We start from the raw sequence: 18,373 nt of genomic DNA, 5'->3' as shown, positions 1-18,373 counted from the left end.
TTCTGAGCAAATAGAGATCTTTGTGGATGTTGGTCATTTAGTAATTCTACCCCGTTTTCCTGTTGTTTTCTTATCTAAAATACTTTCAAGCCATTGAGCAATAAATCCAATCGGTAAGTTAATGATATACAGTTGACTTTCATAGCATGTGCCAATATTTTTTACTCATAAAATGTTGTATTCAGTTAAATATTATCCTAAGACACACCAGGTTGAAAGTCACTGCTTTGCAGAAGCAGTGATTTCCTGTAAGCTGCAGATTAAGAAACAGGTTCTAAAAGCATCTTCCAGAGAGATGGGTGTAAACACAGCTTGGAAAAAGGCACTTCATGACCAGTACTAGGCAGTTTCGGTGATTATTTTCCAAGTGAAGGCTTGGGTAGTAGCACAGCTCATGAACAGACTCCTGTACATCTGTGTGCTGTATTGCTTTGCTCCAGTGGACACCCAGTCATCCACAGCAGGTGGGTGCCAGCGTGGGCATGGCTTTTCTGCTGCACCTGGAGAAGTGTGCATCTCCACCAGCTGCTGTGGGGACAGCAGGGATGAGAAGCAAGGTGAGTCTGGTGGGCTTAGCAGATTTGTTCCCCTACAGGCAGAGTTTGATACAGTTTGGTAACTGAATGTGACAGAAGAAGGAATTTGGGGTCATGTTCTTATGTTGAAAAATGTTTGGGAATTCTTTTTTTTTGTTTTTTTTTACCCTCTTCATTTTCTAAAGAAAAGTTTATTCTAGCTTCAGTTTGGTTTTTCATGCTTTCCTTCTTTTTCAACATTTGTGAAGTGCAAGACTCTCATGAGTCTTCATATGGATATTACATTGCAAAACAAGTGTTTCCTCATCCAAATTCAATGAAGATTCAGCTAGTAATACTTTTTTCCTTAATTTGTGGGAAACTTGTTTGGTGGAATTCAGATTTAATATAAAATACCTAGACCAAGGTATAAGCTGCAACTTTTTTTTTTTGTCTAGACAAGGGTGGAAATTTCCTTGAATTCATGAACGGATTAGCAACTGATTATCCTAGCTTAATCTTTGTCTCATGCTTTGGTTACAAATACAATTGGTGCTATTTGCTGTAAGGAATTGATCTAAGTGGTGAGAGTGAATTTTAACTGCTATTCTAAGAGTAGTTTTGAATCAGAATTCTAGTATTTCTGGAATACTATACTACAAAATGCTGCTGAAAATAATTTCATGTCATGTTTTTAAGCCCATCTGGAGATGAAACATCACACAGTCGCTTGCTTGTGCTGGAATAGGGAGGAGAAGTGTAGTAAAACTTGTGTGTTGAGATAAGACTTTATTAATTGAAAATAAAATTAAGTAAAATAAAACAGTGGTAGGGGTAATAATGGTAAATAATAATGATAACAAAAAGGAAAAAATACAATTATTGTACAATACAATTTGCTCTCTACTCGCTGACTGGTGCCAAACCTCCCCTTCCTGATCCCAGATCAGCTGTGCTTCCAGCTAACTCCCCCATTTTATATAGTGGGTATGACCCTTCCCAGCTATGCTCCCCCTTGCCCCAGTTTTGGTGGTTTTCTTTTATTGTTTTTCAGAATATTTTGAGTTGGAAGGGACCCACAAGGATCCCTGAGTCCAACACTGAAGTGCATGGCCCACATGCAGACCGTACCTGGAGCCTTGGTGTTATAAGCACCAGGCTCTGATCAGCTGAGCCAGCCCTGCAAACTCCTCACTGGCAGAGCATGTGACAAAGGGGAAAAATAAGTCCTTGCCATAGGATATCTATGACTTAGCAAAAAACTGAAACATCAGCTGTTATCACTGTCATTCTGAATCCACTGTAACAGCTGCTGAGGAGAAATTAACTCTTCCCTAGCTGAAACCAGGACAGATGTGTAAGGTAGTCCTTCTCCTTTAGGATTTTTGTTCTGAGTCCAAAGAAGAGCTTGGATTTATCAAATATTTTAATTCTAACTAGAAAGCTTATCTAAGTTCTCCTACTCACTACACAACAAAGGAAGCTACCATCTTTGTTGGGATTTTAAAATTTCACTTTAAGTATAAAACAGATGGTCTTTAGATGAGCCTGTATCTATCTGTCCACACTGAAACCTGCTAATTAGTGCATTTTAGCAGTCACTGAATTCACCTGAAATCTGTGAGAAAGAGCAGTAACTTAAATCTAGGTTCTTCAAATTACAATTGTGTGTCCAACCCCATAAAGATTTTCTTCCTCTTCTAGGACTCCCTGTCATATCCAAATAGGATGCAGAGGTCTGTTTGGAGCAGGAGTCTAAAATCAGCTCTAGGATACTTGCTTTTTATTTCTCTGCAAATACGACATTATTAGGACTGTATTGGATATCAGTGCATTTTTCGAAGTTTCCTGCGCTGTACAAAAATGTATTACATGACAATGGCTGAAATGCCTGTTGAATTCCCTGACATGTCTAAGACATCTCAGGTTAGCATATATTTTTATCACTGGCACAAGAGGTGGGTAAGCTAAGTTCCACTGCAAAGCCATGAAATCCTCATTGTGCTTGGTCTTGGTTTCTTTGGAAAGGGCGTTTACTCCAGGCAGCATTTTTTATTGTCCCTGCAGAATATGGAACAAGAAGTGCATTCTTCCATTATCATTTATGGACGCTTTTTACACTTGTCTCTTGAGGAATGCAACTATAGACAAATGCTTATATGAAAGCAGAGAATTAAAGGTTTCCCCAAATACTAGCATGAGCCTATGGTCTCTGTAAACACCCTAAATATGAAATTATTTTGCATTTCATGTGAATGAGCCAGAGGGGTAGAAGTAGGCTTTGAGGGACAGGCTGCATGCTGGGACTGCTTGGATAATGCTCTGGATTACTTCAGGAGATAAATCAGCTGTCAGACATGACAATACAGATCAGGGAGTCAAATTGAAGATTTTTCCTGCTGCCACTCTTTTTAGGCTTTGGGATTATTGCAAAATTATTTTTCTGCTTAGATTTCAGGTCCTGGTGTCATGTTGGTGAAAGGTTCCTGCTCTTTTCCCTGGGCTTTGGTCAGATTTAAGGAAACTCCTCATTGAAAATATATAAAAATCGGAATTACAGTTTTTATTGTTCATTTGGTCTTCATACTGCAAAATGTTTGCTGGGAAATGAATGATAACTAAATACTCTGATATATTTTTGTCCCAGAATATCCCAAACTGAGATTTCATACACATGCACACTTGAAATAGAACCTTTAACTGTAGTCTGTTCTTGTGAGACTTGGAATTTTTTCTTATAAATTATATTCAATTCTTTTTTTGTTCACAGGAAACTCAGCAAAAATTATCTAAAAAATCCCACACATTTCTTCCTTCTGAACTTTTCCTCTCTATGCAGTGGCATTACCTTTGTAAATCTATCTTCCAGCAAATTTACTTTGGTTTGCTTTGAAGATATATTTTCTGTGAAAATGAATATTATCTTGAAAACAATGAGTTATTATTTCTTTTAAATTTAAAATGCTACAATTCTTGCCATTTCATGCTTATTAATTTGCAATTGTTTTTTTCAGGTATGACAAAATTCTTGAAGAAATATTGAGTGTGATTTGGTGCATTTCATGCAATGTCAAGCAGATACACTTCAGTAGTGTTAGTGCTTTTGCTGAACCTCTGACATGCCTTTCAGCCACTTAAAGATCTAAGGAATAAAAGCAGCAATAAAAAGTTGGTTGATGACTCAGCCAATCTGCACATTAACTTGAGGCTGGAATGCTTGTGTGAATTATTTCTATTTTTCCCTAAACTTGTAATTAATTGTTGCAGTAAACTGATATGAATATGAAAGTCATGAAATTGAACATTGTAGTGTGATTATCAATGCTGCAGTTGCAACTTTATTTAAAATGACCAATGAATTATGATAATACAGGCTAGACCAAAATCATCAGCAGCGGCCTGGAGCAGGAACCAATTGGGGAGAGAGTGTGAAGGCATTGTAGCTCCTGTGTCTCACCAGAATCCCAATTAGAAGGCAGGATCTTGGCCACCTTCCTCTGCTGTGTAAGACAAAGAGCAAGGGAACTGAAAGTTTCCACACAGGACACAAAATCTGGAGCCAGTGCCATGTACTGGCCACTCTGCTTGGGCTGGAGTTGCAATAAGTTTGTTCTTTACAGCTGCATCTACTTGGACTTCTTTTTTAATTAAATCCTTTCACCACTACAAGAAGTACTTCAAGGAATGGAGCTGTCCAGTCTGTCAAGCACATCCAAGCACTTCCATTCTGCTCGGATACATAAAGGGCTGTTGGACACCTGTGAAAAACCAACACCTGTCCCTCCAGCCCAGTAAGCAGTTATTGATCTGGTCCCATACCTACCTCAAACTGCCTGAATGAACTCATACACCAAACTGGGCTTGGTGCCAGAAAGGTGTCCTGCCTCCCTTTTCCAACATCCACTGCTCTACAGGGGAATCTGGAAGGGGGAAAATGCTCCTTCCTCACCACACTGTGACATGTACTGGAAGAAATAAGAAATTGGAAAGGCAAATGGGGACACTATACAATTCTGAGGATTCATTGTGCCTCTTCTTTGAATGATGTGGAATAAAAAAACCCCCAAACTTTCTCTCTTATTACATCCTGGTGTTAAGTCTTAGTTTTTTCTGCAAGAACTCTGGAAAAATTTTGCACTTTAGAGCTGCAGTGTATTTTAAGAAAAATCTTTGCATACAAACTATAGTAGCTTGGAGATTTTCCTACAAAAAGGTAACTACACACATATTTGTAATGAAAAGAACATATAGTAATAAAATATAAATGGATGAGTTTGGATTTCATTTCATGAAGGAAGGACTTGGTTGTTTGTTTGAGGCTTTTTTCCCAATGTCCCTTCTCAGTTCTCTCTTCCACTGCACTGTTTCTCTTCGTTCATGATTTAAACATTCTGGTGTTTCTCACTTTTTTTCCAGAAACACTGTTCAGAGTGCTTCTGTATGTCAACTAAGCAGCAAGTGATGCTGAAAAAATATCCCTTTGCTTCTATTTTTAGGCTTTCAGTTTTTTGTTTGTTTGCTTCAATCCAGGTTCCTCCTGGAACAACTGTGATTTTGAAACCAATCTATGCAAAGTTTTTCCTGAATTCAATTTACAGTCCAGCTGGATAAGAAGAAATGGTCGATCTGGGATGGGACCACCATACTCTGACCACAATGGGAATGAGAGTGGTAAGACTCCTCATGATCTTTAGGGAAACCATGGACTCTTACATATTATGTAGCTTTCTATTTAATTTACTAAATTTTGTTAATTTCTTGATTGTTTAATTATATTCTGCTACATGTTTCCTGAGCTCTTTTGTCTTTTGAGATGATTTTGAGGTGTCTTTAAGGTGATTGCAATTACAATAAGGGGAAAGGGGAGGAGAAAGACAGACAGTATTTCAGTAAGAAATTCTTGTTATCATAGAGGAGAAAGTCATCAGTTTCAAAAGATGTGTTTACCTACCAGAGTGTTCTTTACTTGTTTTGGAGATATTAGGTGAAAAATTCAGTCTTGATGACTGCAAAGTTTAGAAAAATTGAGACATATTTTCATGTTTTCTTGGACTGGTAAATGCCTGGAGTGTGTGTATCTATCATCTGTGGCTAATATTAATACTCCAAATATTTGGAGAGAAGAGGACTTGGTATTTGGAGACAGGATAAGCTTTGATAGTCTCTTTTTGAGCCAGCTTCTTCCTAAACCTTCTTACAATTCTACTTTACCTTGAAGAGTGTCTCTCAAATAAGTAATATCTTTTCTCTATCCTCAGACAAAATATACCCTTTATACTTGTCCTATGGCCAAATTAACCCTGCTTTTCCTTCCGTGATACATACTGTAATACACTATCTGTTTATTTCTCTTCTCCTTATTTTCTGTTATTCTCTTTCCCTTCATTTCCACCCCACCCTCTCATCCCTCCTGGGCACAAGCAGTGCTTTGGAAGCCCTTGTGGTGAGCACCTGAAGGTGGGCATGCCTTGGAGCATGTACAAGAGAATCCTATGTGGGATGCAGGTGTTGTTGTGATTAGCCCAGGTGCTTTACACTCCGTTCCCAAACTATGTTGATCTGGCAGTGTGGAAATCTGCACTGTTCTAAAGCAGCGTCTCCTACACATTGCATGAGCCATCAGACAGGTAGAAGTTCCCAACAACAACGAGTATAAATTGGCTGTTTCAAGGGGAATGTATGGAAAACTTGCTTAGAAATCAGCAGATGAAAATGAAACCGAATTTCAAATCTTTTAAATTGAAAATAACAGCAACTAAAAACCCCACTCTAGGTTTTACTGCAAATTCTCATTTCACAATGGACAATTCTCATGATACTTTGCAATTAGGAAATTTTTATATGTGATGTACATATGAATTTAGTAACTTCAGTTTTTGCTTGTGTGTACCTCAGAAGCACATCCTGCTGTGAATACTATGCTTCCAAAGATAAGGCTGCTCTTAAATAAGTGTTGATTTAAACGAGTGTTGCACAAAAAAGTGAGCAGCTACCAAACCTTATTCATAAACAAAAGCTTTTTCTCGAGTGTGCAAATTGTGAAATAGTTTAAAATAATAAGTCTTTTCTCATTAAGAAACACATTTAAAAAACCCCTCAAAGTACCATGGAATACAAATGTGGCAAATTCTTGGCTAGAATCAAAATAGGTTCACCAGGCAACAGTGTTGCCATAGCTGAAGTTTCTAGAATTTGTGCATGATTGTAATGTGGTACACACCACATTATTAGTGCATCTTTCTGGTGTTTGCTACATCCTAATCAATAAAAACTGGTGGGGAAGGGAAAATCTAACTTGTACAGACTGCCAAAGCCAGCAAAAGATTGAGAATCCTGAACTGAAGTGTTTGTTTGTTGCAGATGAAGCAAACTGTTCAGTCATCTGTATTGTTCACATTTACTTGTTTTGGCCCTTCAGTCACTGTTGTATCTACCAGGTCTGAATTGTGCAGTGGTCATGTTAATCTAAGTAATTTTATTCAGGTAGCAGGAAGCTCAAATACTTGTAGCTATTCAGCTTTCTGAGAGGCTGCATACTCAGATTGGCGAACTGAATAGCTAAGGAGATTTAATTGTATTGTAAGGAGATTTAAATGCATTGTATTTATTTGCTTCTGTTTTTCTACAGGGAGAATGTCTAAACTGCACTTTCATTTTCTAAAGGGCGATTCTAATTGCCTAGGAAATCTTTATCTTCTTATGGCAGTGAGTGGAGTTTTCCCGCTGCTGGTGACTCAACAGACTATGTAATCAGTTTTATGTTGGTTCCTGCTTAAAAGCCAGAAATGATTCTCTATCATGACAACTGAGCAGAATATGCTCTATAGTAGAGTGTTAAAAGGAAGACTTCCTGCCATCAGGATAAAACACACACATTAGCAGAAAAGCAAAGATCTCTTGGTAAATTTAACTTCTTTGAAGATTTGTGTAATCATTTACTAGAACCCAAAATATTTCCTTAGGTCTGTCTCTTGTGGATTTTTTTTTTTTTTCACTGAAAAAGTAATTGAACAAAACAGTGACAACCACTTTAAAAGAGCCCCAAAAAAACCCACAACCTGATTTTACTAGATGAAACTATTCTCCATGCCGAGGTGTAATGTGAAATGACTGTTCAAAGAATTTCTTAAAATTAGTATGTCTTCCCTATCTGTGTAAAACTGAAAATTCCAGTGGCAGGTGAAAAATAATTTTTTTACTCTTAGACACATGCATCTTTAGAGAACTAAAAGAAAAAAATTCAAAATTTCATGGAAACTAACATCTAATGGAACAGATTGGAGTCAGGGACAGGGCTCTGCAGAGACACCAAGCCATCTGTTGTGGGTAGGAGCAATACCCTTGCAGCTGGCAGCTCTGAAAGTGCTGCCTGAGCAGTCAGGAAAGGTCCAAAACTTGGGGGCAGAATGGTCATTGCCCTGGTAGCAGGCTGCAAAATGCTCCTCTGCGGGGGATTGCTCAGCTGGCTCCAGCCCTGAGCTGGGCTGGTGGAGCTTCATCAGGGGCTCTCCCGTTCCACACAAGGATGAGAGGTCAAGGTGGGTAGTTTAGTAAATGCAGTAGTTAGATGTTTTGATCTATCCTCTGCTATTTGGTGAATGTATTAATCTTTAGTTTTAGGACTTTTATCCCTTAAGTCCTGCTTGGCCTTTTTTCTAAAAGGTTACTAAATTCATCTTCCTCCTTTCATTAGCATGTTAATGTCAGAGGACAAGTTACTTGGCATTGTTTGGAGTTTGGGAAGGGGAAGAGAGGAGAAAGGAAGAAAAATAATTAAAAATAGATCAAGTATTTTTCTATTCTTTCTTTTTCATCTTGCATCCTTAGCATCTAACATCTCTCAAATCTTTGTGCTAAGGAAGGGCCAAATTTTGACTTACAGTATTTGATATCCTGAAATAGGGTGGTTGCCTCCCATCTGTCATAGGATCTGAAACAATATTGTCAGGAAGAGACACAATCAGTCAAAGGGCATGGCAAAAACTATAGTTCACTGACTCCTCTAAAGCTGTTACACTTTCAAGTGAAACAAGGACTTGTTTTGTAAATGAACAATAATGGTGTCTTTAATCGTAGCTTTGAAATTACTAAGACAACTTTTTATATTGGGAATATACAAGGATGCCACATCTTTCTCTCAAGGCAATTTTCCAAGCAGTCAGAACACAGACACCACCAGTTTTAAACCTATGAAAACACCGCAGTCTTCTCTCCCGTGTTCCACATCCTCCTCAAAGACCTGAACTGTCATGACAAATGTGTATTGTTGTTTACAGCAGTTGGAAATTTGGGCATGAAATATATTATGATTATGTACTCAGTCATTGGAGCTTAAAGTCTTTGGCTCAGCTTTCTGATTATGTCTCACTTTGTCCCAAAATGCTGAGTATTCAAGACATCACCACATGAAATGTTTTGGAATCCTGCTTAAAATTTTAGCTGGAACACGGAGCAAAACCATGACAATATTGAATATGGAAAAAACCTTGGATCACAATGACTACAAGTGCTATTAATCTTTTCTGGGGAAACAATTCCAGTTGGCTTTTTAGTTATGAATTTATACCTGTGCATATTGCTCTCCTTGTTTTATTGTTGTGGGTTTTTTTTTCCAGGCTTCTAAGTTTTCTATTTTTATTCCTTTTAATAGCTTATTTCCTCTCAGTGTCCTCTGAAATGCAGTCCTCTTCTGCAGCTTTAAGGACAAGTGTTTTCCTTCCAACTGATGAAGAACACCTTTGCCAGGTATTTTGATGCACATTCCTTGTATTACACTGTTTGCCATAGTATTTCCCTAGAATAATCAGACCCTCTTCTTTTTCCTAGATTAGATACCATTATTGGGTCAGTCAAATGAGCAGAACATTAATGGTGGGGCTTCAAAAGCTCTCTGAAGATACTGTTACAAACATTTGGCAAGTTTCAGGAGAGCTACGAAATCAGTGGAACGTAAATATCATCACAATCAATAGCACCGAAAAGTTTGAGGTTAGTAAATTGAGGTTACTCTAAAGGACACTTCTTAAATGGTTTATAAATGGTGGGTCTTTTTAATAGGTCAGCATCAAATATTTTGTAATTGAAAAGAAGGAACTGTCATGAGGTAAATGAGAAAAAAAGCCATTTTGAAGATCACAGTTTGCATTAACAAATACTTAATGTTCTTAAGTCTTAATGGTGTTAAAACTGACACCAAACTTTGCATAAACTGTGCATGTGTCTTAAATAAAACAATCTCATTGAGCCATAAATTATCTACCAGCCCATAGAGGTGAGATATTTGTGATCCTAACTTTCAGTACACTATTCCCTTCGCCTCAGTCTAACTGGACTGACAAACTCAAGGTCTCATTCATATAGAAAACTGCATTTTTTACTATGAGATACTGTTTTATAGGGGTACCACAGGTGACACTGTACTTAACTATTAATTGCAGCTTTGAGCCTTTGTCACAGAATACATGCAAATGGTTTAATTTTGCTCAAAGCTACTGAAAAGCAATGCGAATGTCATAGGCTATTTAAATGTTTTTGCATGTGCATTTAGAAAAAACATTAGCACAGTAAATGTAACTTAGGGCTATAATATTGTGGGTGATGTACACTCACTGCTATGCATAATACTGGAGAGAAAGTGAGGAGCAGAGAAGAAAATGAGAGGCCTTTCCTACAGCAGTTACTGTGAAGTTGCTTAGCATGCAAACCTGAAGGCATGGCAGCACAACCTCGTTTCCATAAACCAAATGAGTACTGTAATTACTTGGTCCCATATTGCACTAAAGCATCCAACAGAATCTGATTTTTGAAGTAATACTGGCCTGCTCAACTCTTCTGAGAAGGTATGTTGCAAAATACCTGTACCCAACTCAACATAAGTATCAACATTGTTATTGATCAGTAACTTGCCTACCTGATAAGAGTGTATGTATAGCAATCTGAGGTTGTATTGGAAGGGCTTCCTTCTAGATTTATTTTTTCATCATTTGTATTACTTGGCAAGCTGAATTAGTCTGGGAATGGTTAATATAATATGGCATCTACTTCCTCTGAATCGCTAGGTCCAATCCTCATTAGATTATTGCTTGCAAACCTGGTTATCCTTTGGCCTCTATCAAGTGAACTGATGGGCAGAGTCCAGAGGCTGGTGTCAAACTTAATGCAGTAATCATTACAATTCACTTAAGAAGCACAGCTCAGAACCTCACAAAACCTAGAGTCTGAAGCTGAGCAAATTTTCTTCTGCTTGCACATTTTGCTCCAGTGACAACTTGCAAGATATCACTGTCATACAAGTGAATGTAATTCACTTGCCCTTTTGCACTTGTTTTATATGACAAGCCAACGGGGATAGCTGCAGCATTTTTCAAGATAAAATTGTGATTATTAATGTTTCTATGGGAAAAAAAAATGATGGGAGACAAAGAATTTTTATTTGGATGTACAAATCACTTTGGAATAGGGTGCTTTAGTACTTTCTTAAATTTTAAAAACACATTTGAAGTGAGATTTTAGTTAAAATTTACCTCTTAATCTCCACTGCTTATTTTCTTCACTCATTTTGATGTTGACTGTTTAACAGTTATGTCTCTTCCTACTAAGAGTCTGGATTATATTTATGGAATATAGAATTTAGTTTGGCATTTAAAAATCTCCATTTTATGGAGTTCTGAAATGCAGAGATTGCCCGTTTTTAAACTACTGAACAAGCAGAAAGCTCAGTATGTCTGTTTTGGCTGAGTTTTGGAGAACTGTTTCATGGTATTCTCTCCAAGCTGCTTTTGCTCTGATTTACTGAGGACAAATATCTGTCTCCTAGACTTCATTAAAGAAAAGGATTCTAGGTTTGCGGTTTATTTCTGTCTTTATGCTTGATTCCTGTTGTACGTTGTGCTTTGCAGCTGTGCTGCAATCTGCTCCTGTGGCTGCTCTGTGGAGCCAGCCCAGCTCATGTTTGATCCCACTGCATCCCTCTGCACATTCCATGCCACCAATGGAGCTGCAATGTTCATCTGATCTGGTGCTCACAGACATTGCATAGATAAACATCATTGCAGCTATGAGCAAATAGTGCCACGAAGACTTTTTTTGTTACCAGATTGTGAGCTTAAAGAGCTCTAGAGTTTGTGTGAGAAGGAAAACTGAATGGTTCCTTGCTGGAATAAACTTGGGTGTGAGTCACTTTGGTTATTACTGGAATGAACTTAGGGAAAGTTAGCTGGGTATCTGCACCAGATAAGCCTGGATAATATTTTTTAAACACAAGTGCGTCTGGAGGCATCCAGTGTTATTATCTTCTGGAAGTGGGGAAATTGAGCGACTGTTAATGAGTTTTGAGGAAACAGGTTCACAGAGATTTGTGTCCTCTGATGGAATATGATCTTGAAGCAGCCTCTGATTTTGCTCCAGCAAAGTAAGCTAGTCCCTCTTTAGTGATTGTCTAAATCAGTTTTTCTCACTATATAATAAAATCTGACTATGAAACCCCAAATGCAAGCTATAAGTAGATATATATTTTAAATGAAGTTATTAATTAATAAATTTTGAGTTCATAATGAAACATCACTGTGAAAAGGTAAAATATCTGTCAAATCCTTGATGTTAAATACTATTTCTGATGTTTCTAATTACAAAATAGTGCATTATATTGTTTTAGGAACTTATTTGTCCTTGTGGTATTGTCATGAAAGTACACATTAACTGCACATATCATTGCAGCAGAATTCAAGAATTCAAAATACTGTTTTCTGAAATAAATCAAATGAGCAAATTTCTAAGATGCAGCATTTCATTCGCATAAACATATTTTTGAATGTAGTATGGCTGCCATTCTTGTGCAAGCCAACTGCAGGTTCAGTAAAGCAAACAAAAGACAAAAGATTACACCCCTCAAAAAAATTCCAATTTATAACACAATGGTCATATCATTGGATAAGTTGTGTCATCTTACACAGCAAAAAACTCAGTTCTTGGTAATTTATGGGGTTTCTGCATCAATCTGTTAAACTATGCACAATATTGTTGCTGAACTCTCAAGGTATTGCTTGAAAAATTATTGCTAACATTGTGAATTCCTTAATAAGAGCTAGAATGTACCTCTAGGTAGATTCTGCCTCCAGGATTCTGGAAAACCCTGGAACTGTTTCATCCCAAGATGTGGCTAGGGAATATTTTAAGCAACGTTATTCATAAGATTGATTTGTGGGGTTGTTTTGATTGGTATGTTTTTTGTTGTGTTTTCCCAAGGATTGCTATTGATCAGTCGGTTCCCTTGTACACCACTGCCGAAAATGTGTAATAGTCTGTGCATTTACAAATGTGGATTGAAATCTGTGCTTAAGATGGAAAAGTAAAATATTTGTAACTTCTTGTGTACAGAAGACTTTGGTGGGAAAAAAACAAAATCCCATTGTTGTAACATTGGAGCAGAATAGCTGTCAACCAAGTACTCCTCAAGATTTTTTTTTCCTAAAATGTGATGAAAGGCTTCTGAATAATGGTTTTTTTTTGCTCTGACTTTTCTTCAGGTTTTTGAGAAATTCTGAAATCAACCAGAAATTGTTCATATTTCCAGTCTCTGGTGGAATAATGGTTCATATTTCCAGTCTCTGGCTTGACAAAACACAAAATCGTTTGTGTTCTATTCTTTAACTGTCATGATCCTTGCTTAGATTTTAAGACATTTTACTGTGGTTTTCAGATCCTTCCTGTTAAATTCTACTTTAATCTTGAGTTAGATGATTGGACTACCTATCTGTGCTCAGGTGAAAAAGCCACAGATGTGTCAAAAAGCCAGGATGGTAATCCTCCAAAATTGTTAAATGTGTGATTAGAGTTCTCATATTTCCAATAGATACCCCATGGACTTGACTGGCATATACTGCGGGGTTTTTTTTATTTTGTCTGTGACACTGATAAACTCTGTTTCTTGTTGATTTGCTGTTAATCCCTTTAGGTTATCTTTTCGGGGATGGTGGAGACCCAGAGACAAGGTGAAAGTGTTGCCATTGATGATATCACCTTTAGTGAAGGATGTTCTATAGCACATGGTAAGAATAACTGTTTTTAAGGAGTCAGGTCATTTTACATTTAATCTTTTCCTTGGATTAGAAGAGATAGGACAATGTAATTGTTTTGCTATTCAAAGGCTTTTTTAACTCTGTAAGTGTTTTCATTTGGCTCATTTTCATTTCCCTAAACAATCATCTGTCTTTTCACATGTAAACACAATTGCAAAGAAAGACAATACTTTAATAAATCTGATACATTATAAATGTAGGGCTCAATGGGTAAAAAAGATCTACTGGTTTTGGCTGAAGAATTGATGTGTTCAGCCAGCTCAGGCAAAGCTTTGGAGCTGACTAGGAAGATTCCCAAGGCACTCGTGTATTTCTAAATGCAAGGAGGTCCTGATCCTCAGCTGTGCAGTGGGGTTATGCTGTTCTGCTCTGCTACATCCAAGAGCTGTAATGTCAGGCTGGTCACCTCTGCAGTCAGACCATCCCTGCGTGTCAGGATTCTGCAGCAAAACATTTCCTATTTCCCTTTTCAACCGTACATATTTTCATGGAAAAGGAGTGCTACCCATCCTAGCATAAATTAAGTTGCTTGCTGCTCTGTGTTACACAAGAGTATTGCCCTCTGGCACCTCTGTCACATCCTCAGGTGAGTGCAGCTCTGATTCAAAGCACCTCCTTTGTTTTTTTCTTTCTTTTATTCTTGGCATGGGCACAGAGGGTTTAGACTTTAAATTTAACTTGAGATATTAAAAGCAGTGTTTGACACAAACTAAGCTAGGTTACATGGTTGATTTTGTGTGTACCATACTCCTAAATAATGCTCTCTAGATTTCCCTGTAGGAAAATTCTATTGAAAAGAGATGTGGGTATCAATCTGTTAGAGTGCTAAGCAATTTCAAGCGGATCACATTAAGAGCAAGATACAAACCCTAATTTAATGATGCCAGCAGGCATATTTAGATTTCTGTAATTCTACATATGTACTTGTTTAACCAGTTGCTGTGGGAGATCTGTTTGTAAAAATGTATTGAGTTTTTTAATAAAGTTCTTCTAAAGCAAAAAAAAAAAATCAAACCAAAAAACTCAGGTATGAGATGAAACACTGTCTCAAAGAGATGGAAGAGGGAAAAAAAGGAAATTGGTGTATGTTTTCACCATATCTTATAAATCCAGGTGTTAAACTTACCTTACATGTCAGCTGTTGAACTCCATGCTGTGCCTCACAGATTGAGCTGCTGCACTGTTAAGTGCCTCAGGTATATTCTAATAAGAGCCAGTTCTTATCCTGTGTTTCCTCATTAGGAGAAGTCAACTTCATTAGGTGACATCTAAATGGCTCACAGCAGCCAAAAAACAGGGTCGAAAAATCTTAGTTTTCTCCCTGAAAGAGAAATGTTACTACTGAACATTTTCCAATAATTAAAACAAAAGGTCAGACTAATGGTTGGTTGAATTTGAAATAATTTTTCCTCTAGTCCTTATGGAATGTCTGGAAAAGTAGACTTTTAATGAAAACCACTTTAATTTCATGAAATCCCTAGTTAAAACTTGCATTTTAAATGTATTCCTCATGATTTTTATTCCCAGTACAAATGCACAAAAGAGATTACCTGGACATTTGTATTCATTAGCATGGCTATGATTTTAGGGCTGTGAATAAAATATCTCAAGTTTTTGTGCTTTCAGGTGTTTCTTGATGCAAACTGTGATTCTTAAATATAAAAGTAATTTCATTATGCTTTAGGTTCTTCCCTTCTATCTCTCCCCTGTCTCCCAAACTGCCCCACTTCAGTCTGTTGTCCAGTTCTGCTAAAGACTAAACTTCATGCATTGAAAAAAAATGTAATTAAAACCCTATAATCAGTATAGCAATTTAAGATATTCTACAGTTTGTAATTTCCCCAACAGCTGCCACTTAGTTTGTTATCACTCAAAACCCCCACAGCTCTTTGTCATACGTTTGAGTATGGGCTACAGAAAAAAAACTTTGGCTGTAAAAACAGAAAATATGAAGTTATTTTCTGAAACACACATAATGCAAAATCTCTTTTAATTATGACTTTAGTAGACCTTCTGTTCAAAGGCTTCATATTGTTATCCAAGTGGCTGCTCTGCAGAATTCTCTCTCAACTTCCAAAAAATTATGTATGTGAAGAACTCCACTAAGAGTGTCCTTCTGATCTCTATATAGAGATGAAAGCAAAGAGCTCCAAAGCATGAAAGTGGAATTATGTAAGGGAGAATGAGGCTTTTGTCCTCCTAAAGTCACTTGTAATGCAGAAGTGACAAAGCCTCACTGCAAATATATGGTTTTTTTCAGGAAAACTGAAGTAATCATTTATGTATTACGTGTAATGTATAAATTTTGACAAAAATACAATATGAATACTTCAACTGACAAAATCTTAAACTTAATTCCTTAGTTAATTCTAATCCTGCAGAGATGTAGCCTTTAATATTACAGAAGCAGGTATTTGAGATGAACTGCTACAGGGATGGGAGTCAGAAAATCCAAAATACTAATCTTAGTGTTGTCTGACATGCTGTGGCATTAAGAGCTAGAAAATGGGTATTTTGACAAAACAAAAAACCCCTCAAAAATATATAAAACAAATTAAAGGAAAAACCCCACAGAATGACTCAAAATGTTTTGTATCAATGCTTCAAAAGTGTTAGAAAAAGATCTTGATTCCTTTTGAAAGAGTTTGCAAATTTTTTTGTGTGTTGAAATTTGACAAAATCCATCCTTTTCCAGACCTTTGTGGAATTTTGCATTTTCCGTGGGAAACAAGGTTTTGACAAGCTCTTTCTCACATAATACACATGGTTTGAAAACAGCACACATTTATTGAGGACTAGAACAAGGAAGAAATGAAACGTTTGCAGCACTGTCTGGACAGCTCATTTCACTGAAGTGTCAGTAATGTGAATAATACAATATCTCTCAGATGAAGGAGACAGTAACATCTATGTGAATTAACCTTAAACTGTTTTCTTCATACAGTTAGGAATCTCTGTGTTTTCTCTGAGATATTCTGACTGCTATTTAATAATGTGACTTAACCAGGAGATTACCTTTCCTCTGCAATAACATTAAGAAGTGGAACTTCCATTGTCATAGTGCAATCCTGCTTGAAATCCTGAGGCAGCTAGATTAGTCAGGCATACTGTTAAAAGCCCTCCAAAATATGTGGTGATGCACTCAGAACCTTTCTGTCTCTAAAAAGAAGTATTCTCTTACAAGTATTGCGGAGATGCGGAGTTTAACCTGTTAAAAGTGATTTTTCTGTAGCTATCACCTAGAAAAGTAAATAGGTATTTATTATTATTGCATGTCAGTTTTTATGTTACCTGGCAACTCTCTCTGCGGAATTGAATTCATAAAGGTTGTGATGACTGGCTAACATAAATAGCACTCCATTGCTTTCAAAGAAGCATCTGTCTTGAGGGAATGATTTCTTAGAGTATTTAAAGATGGCAGGCTGAAGTACAGGGCAGCAATCAGGGATACACAGGGCTTTTGAAGCAACCTTTTGAAGAAGCAGAAATGTTGCCAAGGAGTTTAATAAGCATAGATTTCTAATGGGGAATAGTCTCATAAGCAATGACTTCTAAGAAGTGATTGTTTTTCTTTGTCTTTTAGTACCACAGATTTCCATTTTTGAGCTTGGCATGTGTGAGTGGCACTCAGACCAGGCAGCTGAGCCTGCTCAGGGGGCACGGCTGCAAGCTGGGCACAAGACTGCCTCCTGTTCCTTCCTGGAGGATTCCAGCAACAATACTGAAGGTGGGGATTTAATTTAACTCTAAATTACTAGCTGTCATGAAGAATATAGTGCTTTTTATGGCAAGATGGTGCCTGGATGCCAAAACAGAACAAAACTACAAAAAGTACTTGTATGTATTTTGTACATAATTTAGGTTTTGTTTTGGCTGTTTAATAAAGACATCGTGAACATTCCTTCTGGTAAGACATAAAATATATTATTTTAAGAATTAATGATTTTTTTCCAGGTATTAATGAAATATTTTAACATAAGAATTCTAATATAAACTAATAATAGTTTTATTATCCAGTTTATTCTTTTTATGAGATCTGTGCAATAATTTGGTGAAATGAAATTAAATCAAATCAAATTCATCTATATCCCCAGCCTTTGTGTGTGTGTTTTTCTGTTTTGTTTTGATTTTGATACTTGGCAGTTTGACTTGTGTAGTACTATTCTGCTTGAGCATACAGTCTGGAACTTCATTTTAAACCTTTTATTAGGGCAAATGTAAAGAAACAATTATTCTAGGAAATAATGTTCTACCTTTAAAATCAATAAAGTCAGTCCAGATGCAATTTTAAGGAGAAAAGACCACTTGTTTTTGAAGTCACTGTGTATTATGTCTCAATGGGTTTATGGGAAAGGTTTTTGAAAGCTTAATGATCAAAATCTCTGAGTGTTCTATTGTGAGATGGAATTGTCTTGCCTGCTGTTTGCCTTGTGTAATGAGACTGCCTTCAGAGGAGTCAAGTACTGCTAGTTGTAATAGGACAGTCTGTGGTGCAGCTTTGAAGAACTGATATTGTGGAGATTACTGCTTGAACTTTGAACCCACAGAAATGGAGCACATCTCATTGATAGAAGCTGAATGAATGTTAGATATTGTTTTTATTTAAAAAAAAGCATGCATTTCAATACATTCTAGTAGCCATAAGTCAAATTATTATTGAATAGCAAGGAAAAGTGCCTGAGTGTATACACTATGTTAAAACTAACATTTGCAGTTATGCATAATGAAGAGCATAGAGTAAAGCAGAGTTTTTTTCCTCTTAAATGTGAAGAGAAGACTCAT

The 18,373-nt window shown here is 36.9% G+C and overlaps 1 protein-coding gene across 1 annotated transcript in view; it reads left to right on the top strand.

Moving 5' to 3' along the window:
- The first annotated feature begins 394 nt into the window (after window positions 1-394).
- MALRD1 (MAM and LDL receptor class A domain containing 1) overlaps window positions 395-18,373 on the top strand; it is a 234,717-nt gene continuing 216,738 nt past the window's right edge. Inside the window, exons 1-6 of the mRNA XM_066548719.1 lie at window positions 395-557; window positions 5,046-5,186; window positions 9,166-9,260; window positions 9,342-9,503; window positions 13,468-13,561; window positions 17,175-17,318. Of these exons, the coding sequence (XP_066404816.1) occupies window positions 395-557; window positions 5,046-5,186; window positions 9,166-9,260; window positions 9,342-9,503; window positions 13,468-13,561; window positions 17,175-17,318 (799 nt within the window). The remainder of the gene's footprint in view (window positions 558-5,045; window positions 5,187-9,165; window positions 9,261-9,341; window positions 9,504-13,467; window positions 13,562-17,174; window positions 17,319-18,373) is intronic.

This window comes from Molothrus aeneus, chromosome 1 (genome assembly GCF_037042795.1).
Source record: "Molothrus aeneus isolate 106 chromosome 1, BPBGC_Maene_1.0, whole genome shotgun sequence".
Taxonomy (NCBI): Eukaryota; Metazoa; Chordata; class Aves; order Passeriformes; family Icteridae; genus Molothrus; species Molothrus aeneus.
This window is presented reverse-complemented; position numbering and strand designations above follow the sequence as displayed.